Source organism: Octopus sinensis, linkage group LG27, assembly GCF_006345805.1.
Source record: "Octopus sinensis linkage group LG27, ASM634580v1, whole genome shotgun sequence".
Classification (NCBI taxonomy): Eukaryota; Metazoa; Mollusca; class Cephalopoda; order Octopoda; family Octopodidae; genus Octopus; species Octopus sinensis.
The window spans coordinates 3,957,943-3,981,286 of record NC_043023.1 but is presented as its reverse complement, the minus strand read 5'-3'; the positions used below and the strand labels follow the sequence as shown (position 1 = coordinate 3,981,286).

Genomic DNA, 23,344 nt, shown 5'->3' with positions numbered 1-23,344 from the left:
GGGCTAATGAGCCCAAGTTGAAGGAGCTGCATGACAACCGGTGTTGGTGTGTTTATGTCCCCATAACTTAGCGGTTCACCAAAAGACACCTACAGAATAAGTACTAGGCTTAAGAAATAAGTCCTGGCGTCGATTTGTTTGACTAAAACTCTTCAAGACAGTGCTCCAGCATGGCCACAGTCAAATGACTGAAACAAGAAAAAAAAAAGGGTTTTGTGTCTACATTTTTTTTTTTTTTTTACCCTTTCTCAATTTTCAAGTTTAACCTTTTTGGGAGGCGTACTTACTCCATCTGACAAGGGGTCTGGTCAGAGATGACATACTGGCTTCAAATTTTGGCATAAGGCCAGGAATTTTAGGGAGCAGTTAAGACAACTGCATTGACCCTGTTGCTCAACAGGTGCATTTTCTATCAACCCCGAAAGGTTGAAAGGCAAGGTGAACTTTGGCGGAGTTTCAATGTGAGACGATATATTGAAAGCAAAGCAATCACAGTGTGGAAGATTTATATTAACCATTCAAAAACTGTTGGCTACTAAAACATTTATTATTTAATGTCAAAATTCGCAAAATCAATACCAAACAATGAATGTTTAGGTCAAGTTTGTATCTGCTTGAATTGCTAATGTGTGCACCAGATTACTTGTGTGTGTATGCGTGTGCATATATATATATATATATACATACACCGTTGGCGATTTTTATTCCTCCGTCTTCTCTTCCTTGGACCTTTCCTTTTCCTATGTTTCAGAGGAAGAGCTCCGCTCGAAACGTTAAACCCTCCTCCTTTCTTTCCTTTCCTGAGCATCCAATAATACTATATTTGTTCCATGTCCTTGCGTTGTTCTGTTTTTTTGTGCTTTCTTGGTTGGATTAACTACATATACATATATATACATATATATACACACATACACACACAATACATACATACATATATATGTACATACATATATACATATATATACATACACATACGTATATACATATATATACATACACATACGTATATACATATATATACATACACATACGTATCATCATCATCATCATCATCATCATTTAGCGTCCGTTTCCATGCTAGCATGGGTGGACGGTTCTACTGGGGTGTGAAGCCAGAAGGCTTCATCAGGCCCAGTCAAAATCTGGCAGTTTTTCTACGGCTGGATGCCCTTTCTAACGCCAACCACTCGTGAGTGTAGTGGGTGCTTTTACGTGCCACCCGCACTGGTGCCAGACACAGCTGGCAATCGGCCACGAAACGGATGGTGCTTTTTATGTCACCGGCACGAGGGCCAGGCGAGGCTGGCAACGGACGCGAAACGGGGGCGGTGATGGCAACGGTCGCGAAAGGAAAGTTCTCTTACATGCCACCGGCACTGGTAACACATCTGCAATTTCCATTGATCGATTCCATTGATCGATTTCGATTCTGATCCTCACTTGCCTCAAGGGTTTCACAAGCAGAGTTTCGAATGCACCGGCACTGGTAGCACATCCGCAATTTCCATTGATCGATTTCGATTCTGATCCTCACTGCCTCAACACGTCTTCACAGTAGAGTTTTGTGTCCCAAGAAGGGAAGGTATATACGTAGGCTGGCTCCATCCCATGTAGAAGGCCACGGGTTGTGGACTCACTTGTCCTGCAGGGTCTTCGCGCGACAGCACACTTCAGAGGTTCGGTCTCTAGTCATTTCCTCAGTGAGACCTAAAGTTCGAAGGTCGTGCTTCACCACTAGTCTCCAGGTTTCCTGGGTCTGCCTTTCCACAGGTTCCCTCAACGCTAGGGTGTGGCACTTTTTCAACAAAAACTCATCCATTCTCGCCACATGACCATACAGCGCAAACGTCTCTCTTGCACACCACACTGATGCTTCTTAGGTCCAGCTTTTCTCTCAAGGTACTTACACTCTGCCGAGTGTGAGTACCAGCATTACACATTCCATCGGAGCATACTGGCTCATTCTAGCGAGCTTACGCATATCCCAGCAGTCACACGGCCCAGTTCATGCCATGTAGCATGGCTGTTCGTACACACGCATCATACAGTCTGCCTTTCACTCTGTGCGAGAGGCATTTTGTCACCAGCAGAGGTAAGAGCTCTCTGAACTTTGCCCAAGCTATTCTTACTCTAGCAGTTACACTTTCAGCACACCCACCCCCGCTGCTGACTTGGTCACCTAGGTAACGGAAACTATCAACTATTTCTAGTTTTTCTCCCTGGAAAGTGACGGAAGTTGGTCTCAGAGCATTTTCAGTGTTTATTGTTCTGAGCATATGCCACATACCAAAAACATCTTCCTAGTTAGGCTCCTTGACATTGCTGCATCTCTATGTGTCCATAGCTTACACTTGGTGCATCTTATAGAGTTTCTACCTACACCTTTTCTACAGATCGAGCAGGGCCATCTACCTGAAGGTGTTTGTGATTTGTCTACGTTCCTACTGATTACGACTTTGTTTTAGCTAGATTGACTCTGAGGCCCTTCGATTCTAATCTGTGTCCACATACATATATATATATACCACATAAGTATATACATATATATATACACACAACGTATAATATATATATTACACAACATACGTATATACATACATATATATATACACACATACGTATATACATATATATATATACACACATACGTATATACATATATATATATACACACATACGTATATACATATATATATATACACACATACGTATATACATATATATATACACACATACGTATATACATATATATATATACACACATACGTTATACAATAATATATCACACATACGTATATACATAATATATATTACACACATACGTATATACATATATATATATATTCACACACATACGTATATACATATACACATCGTATATACATATATATATATACACATACGTATATACATATATATATATACACATACGTATATACATATATATATATACACATACGTATATACATATATATATATACACATACGTATATACATATATATATATATACACATACGTATATACATATATATATATATACACATACGTATATACATATATATATATACACATACGTATATACATATATATATACACATTAAAAAAGACTCCGCCGGTTACAACGACGAGGGTCCCAGCTGATACGATCAACGGAACAGCTTGCTTGTGAAATTTGAAATAAGTGCAAATGGCTGAGCATTCCACAGACACGTGTACCCTTAACGTAGTTCTCAGGGATAATCAGCGTGACACAGAGAGTGACAAGGCTGACCCTTTGAAATACAAGTACAACTCATTTTTGCCAGCTGAGTGGACTGGAGCAACGTGAAATAAAGTGTCTTGCTCAAGGACACAACGCGTCGCCGGGAATCGAACTCACAACCTTACGATCATGAGCCGAATGCCCTAACCACTAAGCCACGCGCCCTCACATATACACATACGTATATACATATATATATATACACATACGTATATACATATATACACATACGTATATACATATATACACATACGTATATACATATATACACATACGTATATACATATAGATATATATATATACACATACGTATATACATATATATATATATACACATAAATATATACACACATAAATATATACATATATATATATATACACATAAATATATACACACATAAATATATACACACATAAATATATACACACATAAATATATACATATATATATATATATATATATATATGTATGCATGCATGCATGTATGTGTATATATATATAAAATTAATCCAAGCATGAAAACAAAGAGAAAACACAACAATGCGAGGACGTGTTATTGGACGCTAAGGATTGTAAAGAAAGAAGGAGGATTTAACGTTTCGAGTGGAGCTCTTCCTCGGAAACATAGGAAAAGGAAAGATCCAAGGAAGGGAAGACGGAGGGAAAAAAAAAAAAATCGCCAATGATACACATGCGCTCACATATATATGTATGTATATATATATAATAATATAAGTAACATATAAATATATGCATATATACATACATATATGTACATACGTACATATATATGTATATATAAATGCATATATGGGTAGAGGACATCAAAAAAACGTTGAACACAATGCGGAACGAAAACATAGAAACAAACTTTTTTTCGAACAGTGAAAATAAACAGTGAAACGAGACATACAACATAAAGAATATTCCTCTTCTTCTGTTGTCCCTGTTTCATCTACTCCACGTTTCGAAGGCAAGGACAAGACGCGACTTCGTTGAAACAGTCCTTCCCGCAAAGCAAATTAAATAAAATTTGAGGATTTTTTGCGGAGGGTGAAAGTGGTAACAAGAACAGGACAGTGAGAAACTATTGAAGCTATTGAAAAAACCAAGACAAGGAAAATTTTAGAAAAATAAAAAAAAAGAAATAATTTGAAATTTTACCGGTGAGTTAAATTATAAGGCATTAAAAGAAAATGACTCCCCACCAGACACAACAGAATATATATAGACGTGTGTGTGTGTGTGTGTGTATATATATATATATATATATTATATATATATATATATAAATATACATACATATATCTACATACAAGGTGGACCAAAAGTAGGTTGGCAGTAATTCAACTTATCTCTTTCGCATTCATATATTAACAGTTTAAATCTTAATTGTAAAAAAATATGAAACCATTATTCTATGCTAATTTAGTTAATTGTAAGATAGAAATTGAAGTATAACAAAATGTTTGAAAAAAAATTTAAAGTGCCTACATGATAATTGTAAACTGTTGGGCCACCCTGTGTGTATGTATATATAATATGAGAAGAAATAAGGTACTCAGAAATCTGGATGGTTTCCAGATTTCTGAGTACCTTATTTCTTCTAATATATAATACCTGTACATCATCTCCAAACCTTCTAATATATATATTAATATCTATAATCAAAATAAGCAACAAGAATGACATTCTTGTTGATTATTTTGATTATAATCACCCCATGGATTTTTATGGATAACACCATACAAAACTCTGGTGCATTTAAATTAAGTACCATATTCATTTGAATCTAAATTTTTGCTGAACTTATATATATATACATACATAAGGATAAGATTGATATTTAAATACCGATTTTATCAGGTGGCCAGCATGGGAATAAAGACCTTCAAAGGGAATAATTATTTAAAATTATAATTTAGGGTATCTAAGAGATACTACCACGCTGGAAATAGCAGCCAAAACTTGACTCTAAAACCACATTAAATTTTTATATATATATATATAATATACATACACACATGTTTATGCACTTATGTGTATAAAGTTATATAGATGTATACACATCATACATATATTTTATATATACATGCATATATGTACAATAATCACTTGCCAGAAAAATCCGTGATGTACTGAGGGTGCAACAGGTGAACCGCAATATGTAAATTCATATTTTGGATAATAGGTAATTATATTTTTTTAGATTTCAATTCTAAAATAAGCTGAGTATTCCACAGACATGTGTGTCCTTAACATAGTTTCCAGGGAGATTCAGCATAACACAGAATGTGATAAGGCCGGTCCTTTGAAATACAACTCATTTTTGACAGCTGAGTAGACTCTCTCTCTTTTACTTGTTTCAGTCATTTGACTGTGGCCATGCTGGAGCAGCACCCTTTAGTCGAGCAAATCGACCCCGGGACTTATTGTTTGTAAGCCCAGTACTTATTCTATCGGTCTCTTTTGCCGAACCGCTAAGTGACGGGGGAGTAAACACACCAGCATCAGTTGTCAAGTGATGATGGGGGGGACGACAAACACAACACACAAACATATACACACACATACATATATATATATATATATATATATATATCTACGACAGGCTTCTTTCAGTTTCCGTCTACCAAATCCACTCACAAGGCATTGGTCGGCCCGGGGCTATAGTAGAAGACACTTGCCCAAGATGCCACGCAGTGGGACTGAACCCGGAACCATGTGGTTGGTTAGCAAGCTACTTACCACACAGCCATTCCTGGGGCAGTGTGAAATAAAGTGTCTTGCTCAAGGACAGAATACACCACCAAGAATTTGAACTCGCATGTCTGTGGAGTACTGTGCTAGAATAAGCTTTTTCACACCTAAAAATTAATAAATAAAATTACAGTACAGGACTGCTCTAAATAACAAGTTAATTAAAATATATTAATAGAAAATGCGTAGTGTACTGCAAATGAGTAAACAAGGAATCGCTTATACTGTATGGAAAGTGAAACTCAGGAGGTGAGTGTTGGTGGTGTTTTGTATTTATAATAATAATGAATATATACAAATTATAAGAGTAATAAAAAAAAATACACAGTACAGTACTGTATCAGCTTAATGGATTTTCACCTATCATGGGGGGTTTGGAGGTGTAACACACGAAATAGTCGAGGGATTACTGTATATACACATACACAGATACAAAGGTACATACATATAGATAGATAGATAGATAGATAGATAGATAGATAGATAGATAGATAGATGCAGATATATAGATAGATAGATAGATAGATAGATAGATAGATAGATAGATATAGACGATACAGATAAAGTAGATAGATATATAGATAGATAGATAGATAGATAGATACAGATATAAAGATAGATAGATATATACAGATATATAGGTAGATAGATATATACAGATATATAGGTAGATAGATATATGCATATATATAGGTAGATAGATATATGCATATATATATGTAGATAGATATATGCATATATATATGTAGATAGATATATGCATATATATAGGTAGATATATATATGCATATATATAGATAGATATATATATACATATATATAGATAGATATATATATACATATATATAGATAGATATATATATACATATATATAGATAGATATATATATACATATATATAGATAGATATATATATACATATATATATAGATAGATATATATATACATATATATAGATAGATATATATATACATTATTATAGATAGATATATATATACATATATATAGATAGATAATATATACATATATATAATAATAAGAGTAAATAATTTCTATAAAGGCTTTTAAAAACCCCAATTATTTACTGGTAGAATTCGGTATGTAAATATAGCCGATTACCGGCAGGAACTTCTGTAAAGTTCAGTATATATATTGTATATAAGAAAAAGGACAGGCAAAACAGGTTGCTTGACCGCATACCGAAAAAATAGAAATAGCAGTAAGAATGCTTATTTCTATATATATATAATATATATAGATAGATATATATAGATAGATATATATAGATAGATATAATATATAGATATATATAGATAGATATATATATAGATAGATAGATATAGATAGATATATTAGATAGATATATATAGATAGATATATATAGATAGATAGATATAGAAGATATAATATAGATAGATTAGATATATATATATAGATAGATATATATATATAGATAGATTATATAGATAGATATATATTATATATATATATAGATATATATATATAGTATATATATATATTATTAGATAGATATATATATAGAATATAATATATATAGATATATAGTATATAGATATAGATATATATATATATATATAGATATATATTATAGATATATATATATAATATATAATATAATATATATTAATAGCATATATATATATATATAATATATATATATATAAGATATATATATAGATAGATAGATATATATAGATAGATAGATAGATAGATAGATATATAGATAGATAGATAGATAATAGATAGATAGATAGATAGATTATATATACAGAATATATAGATATATACAGATAATATATATACAGATATATAGATATATACAGATAGATAGATATATACAGATATCTAGATAGATACATATATACAGATATATAGATAGATATATAGATAGATAGATATATTATAATTATAAGATTTTCATTGCGTCTTGCAAGTTGCAAGACGCAATGGAAATTTTAGGAAAATAAGAAATAAGTGGAAATTTTACCGGTGAGTGTGTTAAATTATAAGGCACAAAAAGAAAATGACTCTCCCCAGACACAACAGAATATGCTTCAACACACAAACTCATATAAAGAATCTTCGAAACCAAATATAATTATAAGCATTCACCATATATTGGCTGTAGTAAATAGTCTAACATTAGGGCATTTAACTCCACCCCCAAATCAACAGAAAAAAAAAAAGCAATTTTTTTTCCCCTATCAGGGGTTTATATACCCTGATATTAGTCCACGCAGGTCTAGGGATTCAATTTCGATCTAATGTAATCGACTTAATCCCTTTGTCTGCCCTTGTTTGTCCCCTTTACTTTTAGCCCCTTGTGGACAATAAAGAAGAAGGTATTTCGTCTGTCGCTACGTTCTGAGTTCAAATTCCGCCGAGGTCGACTTTGCTTTTCATCCTTTCAGGGTCGATAAATTAAGTACCAGTTACACTCTGGGGGTCAATGTAATCGACTTAATCCCTTTGTCTGCCCTTGTTTGTCCCCTTTACTTTTAGCCCCTTGTGGGCAATAAAGAAAAAGGTATTTCGTCTGTCGCTACGTTCTGAGTTCAAATTCCGCCGAGGTCGACTTTGCTTTTCATCCTTTCAGGGTCGATAAATTAAGTACCAGTTACACTCTGGGGTCAATGTAATCGACTTAATCCCTTTGTCTGTCCTTGTTTGTTCCCTTTACTTTTAGCCCCTTGTGGGCAATAAAGAAATAAGGGAGATGCAGTGTGATACAGAATGTGACAAAGCCAGCCCTTTGAATTCCAGGTACAATTAATTTTTACCAACTGTGTGGACTGGAGTGATGAGAAATAAAGTGTCTTGCTCAAGAACACAATGCGCAACGAGGAAATGAACTTACAACCTTACAATCCAGAGTTGCGAGTTCAATTCCTGGTGGTGCACTCTGTCCTTGAGCAAGACACTTTACTCCACATTGCTCCAGTTCAGTCAGCTGGCAAAAATGAGTTTTACCTTTAATTCAAAGGGGCCAGCCTTGTCACATTCTGTGTCTTACTGAGAAGTACTTTAATGGTGCACATGTCTGTGGCAAAGCCAGGAGCTGCATTAGGTTCCATAACCTGTTTAGGTTTGGTTTCCACAGGTGGATGCCCTTACTAATGCCAGCCACTTTACAGAGTAGCCTGGGTGCTCATTAAGTGGCACCATCACCAGAGCTTTTTACTGCAAGCAGTATTTTGAGCTACTCAAAGAAGTTTCAGATAAACCATTAAGAGGAAGAGACCAAATAAGAATCTGGAAATGGTTTATGTCCATCATGGCATGGCTAAAAATCAAGCAATCGGAATGTGGTTGTGTGACATTAAGTTTGCTTCCCCAACCACATGGTTCTGGGTTCAGTCCTACTACATGGCACCTTGGGTGAATGTCTTCTCCTATAACTTCAAGCTGACCAAAGCCTTGTGAGTGGATTTGGTAGATGGAAACTGAAAGAAGTCCATCTTATATATACATGTATATACTCTATAGGTCAGAGGTAACAGCGTTTAAGAACTAGAGTATGCTTCGGGTGACAGATAAAGGAGGAGGTATGCAAGACGTACATTATCATCATCATTATCGTTTAACGTCCACTTTCCATGCTAGAATGGGTTGCACGATTTGACTGAGGTCTGGTGAACCAGATGGCTGCACCAGACTCCAATCTGATCTGGCAGAGTTTCTACAGCTGGATGCCCTTCCTAACACCAACCACTCTGAGAGTGTAGTGGGTGCTTTACGTACCACCAGCACAAGGGCCAGTCAGGCAGTACTGGCAACGGCCACACTCAAATGGTGCCTTTTACATGCCACCTGCACAGGAGCCAGTCCAGCGACACTGGCAACGACCTCGCTCAAATGTTTTATCAACCTTTTTAAATCATCAGTGAAGCTTGAACCCACATCGTCACACTAGAAGAAGTGCCACCTCTTCTGATCAGTGAAATTGAAAATGCCTTAAAAGTGATGAAAACAGACAAAGCTCCTAGGAAAGATGGCATCAAGACAGAGATGTTAAGACATGGAGGTGGAGAGCTGTGGAAAACCCTTGTTCTATGCTTCAATCACAGTCTGAAGGAGAGTAAAATACCCTCACAGTGAAAAGAGTCAAATACCATCCTGCTTCATAAGGAGGGTGATAAAGAAGATTTAAAAAGACTATCACTAGGTGCAGGAGTGGCTGTGTGGTAAGTAGCTCGCTTACCAACCACATGGTTCCGGGTTCAGTCCCACTGCATGGCACCTTGGGCAAGTGTCTTCTACTATAGCCTCGGGCCGACCGAAGCCTTGTGAGTGGATTTGGTAGACGGAAACTGAAAGAAGCCCATCATATATATGTATATATATATACTAGCAGCATAGCCCGGCATTGCCCGGGTATGTAAGAGCCCCTGGAGCAGACATGATGCTCGCTGTGAATTTTTAAAAATTCCTGCCAATTTGAGAAAGATATTGTCGAAAATATGTCATCTTGAATTTGAATGCGATTTCCCAAAATGGCATGATTTTATCAATTTTTTCTGATGGTAAGGTATTGCATGGAAAACTAATGTCAGAATTAAGTTTCTTAGGGTAACATTAAGCTTCACCATGAGTTTGGTGAAAATCGATTGCAAGTTGCGAAAACTACAACAGAAAATGTGTCGCAAATAAAAAGCTTAGATTCTCGACCCCATGTCGAATTTATCAATTTTTTTCAGAACTGGGGGAACTTTTCAAAATTTTCGCTGCGTTAGTTTTGAATTATGATCATTGGGCTATGTGTGTGTCAAGTTTCATCAGAATCGGTTGAAAGCCATGGTCAGGGTGAGGGTACAACCTGACAGACACACAGACAGACAAACTGTCGTTTATATATAGAGAGATATATATATATGTGTGTCTGTGTGTTTGTGTTTGTCCCCCCTCCCAACATCGCTTGACAACCGATGCTGGTGTGTTTCCATCAACGTAACTTAGCGGTTCAGCAAGAGAGACCGATAGAATAAGTACTAGGCTTACAAAGAATAAGTCCTGGGGTCGATTTGCTTGACTAAAAAGATGGTGCTCCAGCATGGCTGCAGTCAATGACTGAAACAAGTAAAAAGAGTAAACCCCATACATCCCTTACCCACCCCTATAAGCTGTTTACAGAGGTCACAGTCACCAGACTATCAAAAATCTTCAATGACCAACAGCAAAGAGAGCAAGGAGGTTTCTGTAAGAGCTACAGTGAGGTAGATCACATATTCACTCTAATATATGGAATGAGCACAGGAATACAATTGGGTTGTCCGGAAAGTTCTTGCCGATTTTTAAAGGAAAGGAAAAGGCCAATAAATATTTGCTATTACATTTTTAATCAACCAAATATGAACCATTTTGTTGCACAATGCGTCTCCACCTTTCCTTTAACTTAAAAATACCCTCTTCCCAGAATTGAGGGGGTTTCATGGCAAAGAATTCATCAAGGTATCTTTTTACGTCATCCAAGGAATTGAAATTTTTACCATTAAGACTATTCTGCAGAGATCTGAATAAGTGGAAATCCGAAGGAGCAATATCTGGTGAATATGGAGGGTGGGGTAACACATCCCAGCCGAGATGCAGCAATTTTTGTCTGGTTCCCAAAGCATCAAGTGCCAAAAAGGAACTTTCTTATCTTCCGTTTTAAAGGGTTACAGAATTAACGCAGGTTATAGGAACATAAACCTTCTTCCACGAAAAGATAGCCTAAACTGTGCTCTAAATGGAGGTGTAGTCAAATCCTATTTTATGGACTCAACCATGTTCTAAAATAAGTCTATAGGTAAGCTACTATAAATTGGCATGGATTTTCCGGACAACCCAAGATAATTAAGGTTCAGCAAAATTTGCTTCACCACATACCGAAATTTAGAAATAGCAGTTAAAACTATTTCACTACCATAAGATGTCTCCCAGACAGCAATGCTCTACAACTCACGCAGGTAAAGAAAAATCAAAGTCAGGCGGATTTGTTATTTTTTTTTCTCCTTACCTGCATGAGTTGGGAGTATTGCTGTCTGGGAGATATCTTATGGTAGTGGAATAGTATTTAGCTGCTATTTCTAAATTTCGGTAATGGGCATTTGATGATTATAAAAAGGCCTTTGACAGAGTTGTAAGGTATCAAGGCACAATACAAACTGCTCAAAAATGAAAACTCTGGTTGTACAACAGATATGCCTCTGCTATGATCACCAGTAAGTCTCTCAGTTGGGAAGGGTGTTAAGCAAGGAGATACTATCTCCCCAAGAAATGGTCATCAAGGACATCAAAGGGACAGGTGGCATGAGTGAACATCAATGGCAAGCAACTAGCACACCTCCAATTTGCAGAGGACATTAAACTAGTCACTGAAACCATACAGACCAGCTGCAGACCATGCGGACAGAGCTGCACTCTCAGAGGTTGGCAGTAGGTCTTAAAATGAACTGCCCAGGATATTAATCGTCTAGAAGCCGTTGAGCAACGTGCGAACAAGAGAATACCCTCCATCAGGCATTTGCCATATTCTGAACGCCTTACTTCCCAGGGCATGGATACATTGAAACTCCGACGTCTGGCAGCTGACTTGGCAGACACCCATAAAATTATTAACCATCTTACAAACAATAACTCTGAGCACCTTTTCAAACTCCACCTGTCTAACACCAGTGGACATATTTACAAAGTCAGAAAACAGCACAGCTCCCATGACTTTCGGAAACATTTTTTCACGCTAAGAGTTGCAGAAGCATGGAACAGACTGCCGGCATCAGTTGTTAGTTGTCGGAGCACTGCATCCTTCAAAACTTCCATGCTTCCTGAGATTCGCCAACACTACACCTGATTTTCTCCCCATCATACACACGCAAGCATGTATCTGACTCATACACTGTTCACTTCCCAGACATTTGTATATTACTGCATATGCTTTATACACACTTTTGACAAGTTGTGGTGCACCTGAGCACTGTATACAATAATTTTATTATTATTATTATTAAAATTATTAACCATCTTACAAACAATAACTCTGAACACCTTTTCAAACTCCACCCATCTAACACCCATGGACATGTTTACAAAGTCAGAAAACAGCACAGCTCCATGACTTCAGGAAACATTTTTCACGTTGAGAGTTGCTGAAGCATGGAACAAACTGCCGGCATCAGTTGTTAGTTGTCGGAGCACTGCATCCTTCAAAACTTCCATGCTTCCTGAGATTCGCCAAGACTACACCTGATTTTCTCCCCTCCATACACACACAAGCATGTATCTGACTCATACACTGTTCACTTTCCAGACATTTGTACATTACTGCATATTCTTTATACGCACTTATGACAAGTTGTGGTGCACCTGAGCACTGTATACAATAATTTCATTATTATTATTAAAATATACATGGTTGGAAGACATAGCAGTGGGTCAAATAGAGATGGGAAGTGATGAAATTGGGGGAGGGGCAAAGGAGGGCATCTACTTAGGGCACACAGTGGATGGGATGAAATATAGATGCTGAAATCTCAAAAAAAATAAGGGCTGGATGGATGACATTTAACTCCAAGATACTGAATAAGGACCAAGATGCCTGGCACCTTACTCTATTCAAGAGGACCTGTACTTTGCAGCAGAAATGGTAAGATTGGTACCGGTGGTGATGTAAGGCACCTGTGACAGTGTCACATAAAAGTGCCTGTGCAGTGTCACGTTAAAGCATCCATGTGACACCACGTATACATATATATTATATATATATATATATATATATATATATATATATATATATATACACACACACACATGAACATATATATACATGTATGCATATATATATATACACATACATTCATACATTTATATATATATATATCTCGTGCCAGTGGCACGTAAAAAGCACCCACTACACTCACGGAGTGGTTGGCGTTAGGAAGGGCATCCAGCTGTAGAAACATTGCCAGATAAGACTGTGCCTGGTGCAGCCTTCTGGCTTCCCAGACCCCAGTTGAACCGTCCAACCCATGCTAGCATGGAAAGCAGATGCTAACTGATGATGATGATGATAATATATATATATATTTATATATGAATATATATACACACATAAATGTATATGTCTATATGTATAGACATATAAACACACATATACACACAACCACAAATACCATTTCATGAGCAACATCCCATGCTGTCATGTGATGAATATGTCATCTTGGCCAATGTCGTCTTAACCTTTCAGTGTTCATATTTATTCTGTCAAATGTAATACTAATTAATTCATATTGTTTCCAACTATTCAAGCATTTATTTACATTTGATGGATATTTGTCCTCATCTTGTTTGTTAACACAACATTTCAGCTGATATACCCTCCAGCCTTCATCAGGTGTCTTGGGGAAATTTCAAACCTGGGTTCTCATTCCTAAGGTATTTTTCAATGTTATTATCATCATTATTATTCAGTGTCACTGCCTGGAATTGAACTCGGAATCTTGGGGTTAGTAGCCCATGCTCTTAACCACTACACTGTGGACATATGGCATAGTGGTTAAGAGCGCGGGCTACTAACCCCAAGATTCCGAGTTCAATTCCAGGCAGTGACCTGAATAATAATAACAACAATGAAAAATACCTTAGGAATGAGAACCCAGGTTTGAAATTTCCCCAAGAGACCTGATGAAGGCTGGAGGGTATATCAGCTGAAACGTGTTAACAAACAAGATGAGGACATTACGGAGATGTACTTGCATAGCAAGTGACCTGATCTGAGATCGTGTGCTGGAACAAAAACAATTGCAGCGTGGAAGGTGTTTATAAGCCATTTAAGAAACACACAAAATCCATTAGATTCACTTCAACATTTAAATTTAATTTGTCTCAAAGAGACAAAAATATTTTGACAAATTAAATTTAAATGTTGAAGTGAATCTAATGGATTTTGTGTGTTTCTTAAATGGCTTATAAACACCTTCCACACTGCAAGATGAGGAGAAATATCCGTCAAATGTAAGTAATGTACATAATTCCTCATCTCTTAAATATAGAACTGTAATCAGGCATTATCTTGTCACTTCAAGATTTTGATAATGTGATTAATTCTTAGAGTCATATTGTAGTGTTGTTGTGAGAGGTCTGATCTGGCCAAGTACACTAATTTGGCCAGGTATGGCTGGTTTTAATACTAAAGGGTTAAACACAACTACAACTGTTATCTGGTGAACTTAGCTGTTGACTTCTTTGTTATGGTGCCCCTGGGTATACATAACACCACCAAAAACACTAAACAGGTTATCCAATGCAATGTGACCTGAAGAGGCCTTGGAGCATATGTAATTCTAAATCTCACTTATCTTTTACTTCAATTATTAGACTGTGGCCATGCTGGGGCACCACCTCGAAGAATTTTGGTTGAATGAATTGACCCCAGTACTTAACCAACTTGCCAAAGGTGCCACTCAGTGGGACTGAACCCCAAACTATGGTTGATTGAGAAGCAAACTTCTTATTTCTTTATTGTCCACAAGGGGCTAAACATAGAGGGGACACACAAGGACAGACAAACTGATTAAGTCAATTATATTGACCCCAGTGCATAACTGGTACTTATTTAATTGACCCCAAAAGGATGAAAGGCAAAGTCGACCTTGGCAGAATTTGAACTCAGAACGTAAAGACAGACGAAATACCACTAAGCATTTCGCCCGATGTGCTAACGATTCTGCCAACTCGCCGCTTTCTTACCACACAGCTACACCTGTATGTGTGTGTGTGTGTATTCATATTCACACACATATCTATATAATTCATAGATGTATTACTGTGTGTTAAAATTAACATTTTCACTATAGGAATAATAACAACTAGCAGTATCGCTCAAGTTTGTTTCGACCCTTTAGAATTGGAATTTTTGAAAAATAAAAATTTTGCAAGCTTGTTATTCTCTTTAAATGAACATTTTTCTGGTTGAAATACACCGAAAGATGGCAACACAGCAGTCAAAAAATCGTAAAAAATAGGGATTTTCATAGAAGAAAAGCACCTTTATGATGTAAATAAATGTTGGTGTTAATATGGTCCAATTTGAATTTTTTCTTCTTCAAAAGGAAGAGCAAGCCTTCTTCTATCATACTCTCAATTTTGGTCAACTTGCGCCATAGGGTCTCGGAGAAGATAGTGTTAGATGAAGGCTACCAAACCTGCCGTACACAGACAACTTCAGCTTTATATAAAGAGAGATAATCATAATAATAATGACCCTTTCTACAATAGGCACAAGCCCTAAAATTAGGTGGGAGAATGTAAGTCAATTACATCAACCCCAGTGCTCAACTGGTACTTATTTCATCGACCCCAAAAGGTTAAAAGGCAAAGTTGACCTCGGCAGAATTTGAACTCGGAACCAGCAAGAGCCTTAACCCTTTTGAGACACACAGTGTTTTTGGTATGTGTAGCCAAAAAGACCAAATTCTTTTTTCTATTAAGATACATCTACTGAAAGGTGATCTCTGATTGGCTGTTAAACTTCAAAACCAACCATTCACAAAGTTTGTTCCATCAGGCTGATTGATAGGCCTCAGAGTCCTTTCAGCTTGTATCACTTGGGCCAATCAATTGGCCTGAGTGTCCCAAGAGGATTAAGTATAATAATAATCATCATAATCATCGTTTAACGCCCACCTTCCATGCTAGAATGGGTTGGACGATTTTGCCTGAGGTCTGGCGAACCAGATGGCTGCACCAGGCTCCAATCTTGATCTGGCAGAGTTTCTACAGCTGGATGCCCTTCCTAACATCAACCACCCCATGAGTGTAGTGGGTGCTTTTACGTGCCACCAGCACAGGGCCAGTCAGGCAGTACTGGCAACGACTTCGCTGGTAATGATCACACTCGAATGGTGCCCTTTAAGTGCCACTGGCACGGAAGCCGGTTAGCCGCTCTGTCAATGATCACACTCGTATGATGCTCTTTGCACCCTGCTAGCACGGACGCCAGTCATTGAATTTGATTTTGATTATAATAATAATATGCCCTGATGCAGTACCATGGCTTCTGATCTTAACTGATTGGAAGTATTATCATGTACATTGTTTTGTCTTGGTGTAAAAGATGGGCTACAGCAAATATTCTGCTCAATGCCACAGATTTGCTTGACCTTAACCAGTTGACCATGTCCCTTAGTGGCTGACGATATGTGCATCTCTGATCACAAGCAGGAGTAGTGGGGGAGCATCATAGCCGTGTGTTGAGAGGGATTCTTTGGGGTTTGGATAATTCACCTCTGGAAACAAGAGTGTTTGGTTGAACATCCTTAAACAACCCTTATTCAGGGACCTTTTGAGCAGGATGGGTTACTCGACCAGAAGAAAATTCTAACTGGGCCCCACCTGCAAGGTCATGCGCTGTTTATCTTGATATGAGATCACCATGTCGCGCACATATGGTTGTGATGCATGTGCCTAGTGTACCCTTATCAGACGGGTAGTCATGATGGGTATACTGGGCTTTGCATATTTTACCCCAGTGTCACTTTATTGGCATGCACTGCCCTTATTCAGGGACCTTTCGAGCAGGAATGGGTAACTTGACCTGAAGAAAATTCTAACTGAACCCCACCTGCAAGGTCATGTGCTGTTTATCTCAGATCATGAGCAGAAGTAGTGGGGGAGCATCATAGCCATGTGTTGAGAAGAATTCTTTGGGGTTTGAATAATTCACCTCTGGAAACATGGGTGTTTTGTTCAACATCCTTAAACAACCCTTATTCAGGGACCTTTCGAGTGGGATGGGTTACTCGACCTGAAGAAAATTCTAACTAGGCCCCACCTGCTAGGTCATGTGCTGTTTATCTCAGATCATGAGCAGAAGTAGTGGGGAGCATCATAGCCATGTGTTGAGAAGAATTCTTTGGGGTTTGAATAATTCACCTCTGGAAACATGGGTGTTTTGTTCAACATCCTTAAACAGCCCTTATTCAGGGACCTTTTGAGCAGGATGGGTTACTTATCTTCAAGAAAATTCTAATTGGCCCCACTGGCAAGGTCATGTACTGTTTATCTTGATACAAGATCACCATAGCACACATGTGGGTGTTGGTGCCTGATGTACCCTTATCAGATGGGTAGTCATAATGGGTACATTGAGCTTTATACATATGCACCCCAGTGTCACTGCATTGCTCTCTCACTCAGTAATAATGATTTCAAATTTTGGCACAAGGCCAGAAAATTCAGTATTCAGCTGATGACATCGACCCTAGTATTCAGCTGGTACTTAACCCCAAAAGGATGAAAGGCAAAGTCAAACTCAGCAGAATTTGCACTCTAAATGTAAAAACAAAGTAATAATAATAATAACAATAATATTGACTCCCAATTTTGGCACAAGGCCAGTAAGTTCAGGGGAGGAGTATGCTGGTTACATCAACCCCCATACACAGCTGGTACTCATTTTATTGACCCCTGAAAGGATGAAAGACGAAGTCAACCTCAGCAGAATTTGAACTCAGAACGCAAGGACAGATGATATGCTGCTAGGCATTTTGCCCAGCTTATTAACAATTCTGCCAGCTCAGCGCCTTAATAATAATAATAATAATAATCCTTTCTACTAAAGGAACAAGGTCTGAAATTTGGGAGAGGGGGTTAGTTGATTACATTGACCCCAGTACTAAACTGGTACTTAATTGATTCACCCCAAAAGGATGAAAGGCTAAAATCAACCTCAGCTTTACCTTTCATCCTTTTAGGGGTCAATAAAATAGGTACCAGATGAGTACTGGGGGTAGGTCGATGTAATTGATAATCCTTTCTACTATAGGCCTAAGGCCTATTACACTGACCCAGTGTACTTATTTCAGGACCCTGAAGGGATGAAAGGCAAAGTTGGACTCAGCGGAATTTGAACTCAGAATGTGAAGACAGAGATAATAATAATAATAATAAGGCAAGCTGGCAGAAATGTTAGCATGCCGAGTGAAATGCTTAGTGGTATTTCGTCTGCCGCAACGTTCTGAGTTCAAATTCCACCGAAGTCGACTTTGCCTTTCATCCTTTCGGGGTCGATTAAATAAGTACTGGGGTCGATATAATCGACTTAATCCGTTTGTCTGTCCTTGTTTGTCCTCTCTGTGTTTAGCCCCTTGTGGGCAGTAAAGAAATAGGTATTTCGGCTGCTGCAACGTTCTGAGTTCAAATTCCGCCGAAGTCGACTTTGCCTTTCATTCTTTAAGGGTCGATAAATTAAGTACCAGTTACACACTGGGGTCGATATAATCGACTTAATCCGTTTGTCTGTTCTTGTTTGTCTTCTCTGTGTTTAGCCCCTTGTGGGTAGTAAAGAAATAGGTATTTCGGCTGCCGCTACGTTCTGAGTTCAAATTCCGCCGTGGTCGACTTTACCTTTCATCCCTTCGGGATCGATAAATTAAGTACCAGTTACGCACTGGGGTCGATATAATCGACTTAATCTGTTTGTCTGTCCTTGTTTGTCCCCTTGTGGGTAGTAAAGAAATAAATAAATAAATAATAATAATAATCCTTTCTACAAAAGGCACAAGGCCTGAAATTTTAGGGGTGGGAACTAGTCAGTTGCATTGACCCCAGTGCATAACTGGTACTTAATTCATCAACCCTGAAAGGAGGAAAGACAAAGTCGACCTCAGCAGAATTTGAACTTAGACTAATAATCATAATAATTATAATAATGGTTTCAAATTTTGGCACAAGGCCAGAATTTCCGGGGGAGAGAACAAGTCGAGTACATTAACCCCCAGTGCACAACTGGTATATATTTCATTGACCCCGAAAGAGCTTAATGGCAAATTGACTTTGGCAGAATTTCCATTCAGAATGTAAGGACAGAGATAATAATAATAATTAATTCATTTATTAGCCACAAGGGCTAACAAAAATTAATTAATACATAAAGGGACAAAACACAGGATGAAAGTTAAAAAGGGTTTTGTCCGTTTGAAAAAAGGTCCATGTACAAAAGCAGGATGACAACGAAAAATAAGTAACAATTAAAACTCCCAATAGGGGGAGGCACTTCGAAAGGTTACTCGTGGAAAAACCCATAAAAGTCACGATAACCTGGTCAAAAAGGAGGTAGAGAGCCCTTTTCTCTTTTTATATTACCTTTTTTTTTCTACAGGTGTATCCTCAGAATTGGTCCGTTCACACTGGCCATTCTTGCGACATTCACCCACCTTTCAATAAACTTGCTACGAGACAGCACTTCCTTCTCTACTCTCATCTTCCTTTTCAAGTGAAACTTGAAAAAGTTGATGAGGCCTGGGGCAAAGAGAAAAGTGTCTGACCTTAGCCCTTTCAAACGAGTCCACCATATCACCTCTTTCGTTACAGCCACTAGGCAAAGGAAAACTGCCTTGCCCTCCCGGTTAAAGGAGGTTGGCGGGGCAATCTTCACGATGGATTCAGCTGATAGCCAATAATAATAATAATCCTTTCTACTTTAGGCACAAGCCCTGAAATCAGTGGGGAGGGGTAAGTCAATCACATCGACCCCAGTGCATAACTGGTACTTAATTTATCAACCCTGAAAAGATGAAAGGCAAAGTTGACCTCGGCGGAATTTTGAACTCAGAACATAAAGACGGGTGAAATACCCCTAAGCAATTAGCCCGGCGTGCTAACGACTCTGGCAACTCGCTACCTTAATAATAATAATTAATAAAACACTGAATGGTCTAATATAATTTTTCCTGATTAATTCATGTCATACAGGTTGGTATCATTAACACCAAGTCTTATTCAAATAGATCTAAGATATTCCAGTCATGGCCATCCAATCTGATTTTCTAACAGAGTATTGTAAACTACATAATTCAATTTTTAAATCTGTATTTGGGTTTTTTTCGGTTTTTTTTTTGGTCAGTGTGATCGAAGAAATGTTTGCCTACTATTTTTAGCAGGCCACATGACCACTGACGGGGTTTGTAATTATGTTGTTTTATTGCAAGTTTAGATAACCAACCATGCGCATTCTGTGAAGCTAGAGTGTTCTGGACGGAGATACAGACGGACTGACTAACAGACAGACGTATATAAATGTGTGTGTGTGTGTGAGAGAGAGAGAGAGCAAGATGGACAGAGGGGTAAATCAATGAATGAATGCACAGATTGATACTTACATATTAATGGAGAGAGAGGAGAGAAAGAGAGAGAGAGAAATAAGTTAGATAGATGAAGAATACACAGCCAAACGGATGTAATTATGCATGTATTGATAGATAGATAGACAGACAAATAGATAGACAGATAGATAGATAGATAGATAGATAGACAGATAGATAGACAGAGAGACAAATAGACAGATAGATAGATAGATAGACAGAGAGACAAATAGATAGATAGATAGATAGATAGATAGATATGTTTCTTTATTAGCCACACAGGGCTGCACACAGACAGGACAAAATTACAAGGTAGAGCTTTTCTTTTGGGGATAAAAGAGGGGGGTTTGGTTTTCGATCAAAAGGGATCGTAAATGGAAGATAGGTAGATAGATAGGTAGACAGACGGGTAGATAGACAGACAGGCAGATAGACAGACAGACAGATAGATAGACGGACAGATAGATAGACGGACAGATAGATAGACGGGTATATAGATAGACGGACAGATAGATAGACGGGTAAATAGACAGACAGGTAAAAAGAGAGACAGATTAACCAACATACAGGTAGATAGGTGTATAGGACTGATGCTCGGAAGACAAATATAGATATATGGATAAAAATATACACTTATATAAAAGCGAAACTAACGGACATCTACAGGCACACGGAGAGACAAGACGGGAATGCGAATCCATGGCGATACTTTACCTGTAGATTTCACTGCGGGAATCAGAGCTGACATCATCTATAATTTTCATGTTGATGGTAGTTGGAGTGATGCAGGAGATATTTGGAAAAGTAGAAGCGGTTATTGTTGCTGCTGTTGTTGTAGTAGCTGTAGTGTTATTAGTAGAAAGAGTTGTTGATGCTGTATTAGTTGTAGGTGTTAATGTCGGGCTGTCTCCGCATTCGCTTTCGTCGCTCGGTAGTGGGACATCAACTAGCTGTTTGTCACACTCTTTAGACATCCTCATGAAAAGCAACGATGGAGTTGGCTTGACTCACCGCTGCTCAGATTGTAATACAATGCAGTGAAAGATATATATATTGATATATATATGTGTGTGTAGCAGCTCAACGATATAAAATATATGTCTTCAGTGTATATATATATATATAGAGGAAGAAAATTAGATGTATGTATGTATAGATTGGTATATTTTAAGGAAGAAGCTGAGCGAATATTTAAGGAGTCGCTAGATTTTCGCTATATGCAACCATTCATACACACAAAAAAATAATAATATTCTGTATGAGTAATCTCCTTTGCACCGCCAAACGTATATATTATATATATATTAACATACAAAACTGATTCCAGTAACAGACAATCTACAATTCGTAATTTAATATATATATAGATATAGATGGAAGAAAATTTGGTTATTTGGTAATGAAGCTTCTCGGAGCTTCTCGCTTATATGCGATGATTCAGACGGATAAAATAATATAGATGTATATAGGCAGTGCTCTTTCTGTAGTATGTACAACTACCACACGTCTATGTATGTATATTAATATACAGCACTAGGGCGTGTTGACACCAGAGACGCTGTGACACCGTCCGTATAGAAGATACTGATATATATGATATATAATGTATGTATGTGTGTGTATATATGATATACAGTATCGATTAGCACTCTAGACAGTCAGTCAATACTCAATTTAGATATAAATGGGCCGCAGTAGAGAGAGATAGGGGGAAGAGTCAGACAGGCATGCGGGACAGATAGACAAACAAACGGTCGGACGGATGGACAGGTTGGGGAAAGAAAATGATTTTTTTAATGTATTTGTAGGTATATAGATGTATATATATATGTGTATGTGTGTGTTAATATATATGGGTGTCTGTGTCTGTGTTTCAATTCGGGACTGAATCAGAAATGCTGTTATTTTTAAGCAAGCTCAAAGCTGGGATGTCAAAAGTCAGTGTTAATGTATTTTAGAAACAGCTCAATAGATGGATGGATGGAGATGAAGATGATGCGAGCAGAGAGAGAATAATAATAAATAATAATATATTAATCCATTCGAAATGTTAGTAAATGTTAGCAAGGGACAGACACATATATATATATAGTATATATGTATTATATATACTTATACATATGTGTGTGTATGTATATATAGAGGTGTGTGACTCTTGTTTCAATTCGGAAATAATTAAGA

The 23,344-nt window shown here is 37.3% G+C and overlaps 1 protein-coding gene across 4 annotated transcripts in view; it reads right to left on the bottom strand.

Annotated features, from left to right (window-relative positions):
* The window catches only part of LOC115225296 (short coiled-coil protein A), a 46,058-nt gene that overhangs the window by 22,290 nt on the left and 424 nt on the right, over window positions 1–23,344 (bottom strand). For all 4 annotated transcript variants that reach the window (XM_036514111.1, XM_036514112.1, XM_029796238.2 and 1 more), the window contains exon 1: window positions 21,878–23,344. This exon is cut by the window's right edge. In XM_036514111.1, the coding sequence (XP_036370004.1) occupies window positions 21,878–22,143 (266 nt within the window). In that variant the 5' untranslated portion in view covers window positions 22,144–23,344. The remainder of the gene's footprint in view (window positions 1–21,877) is intronic.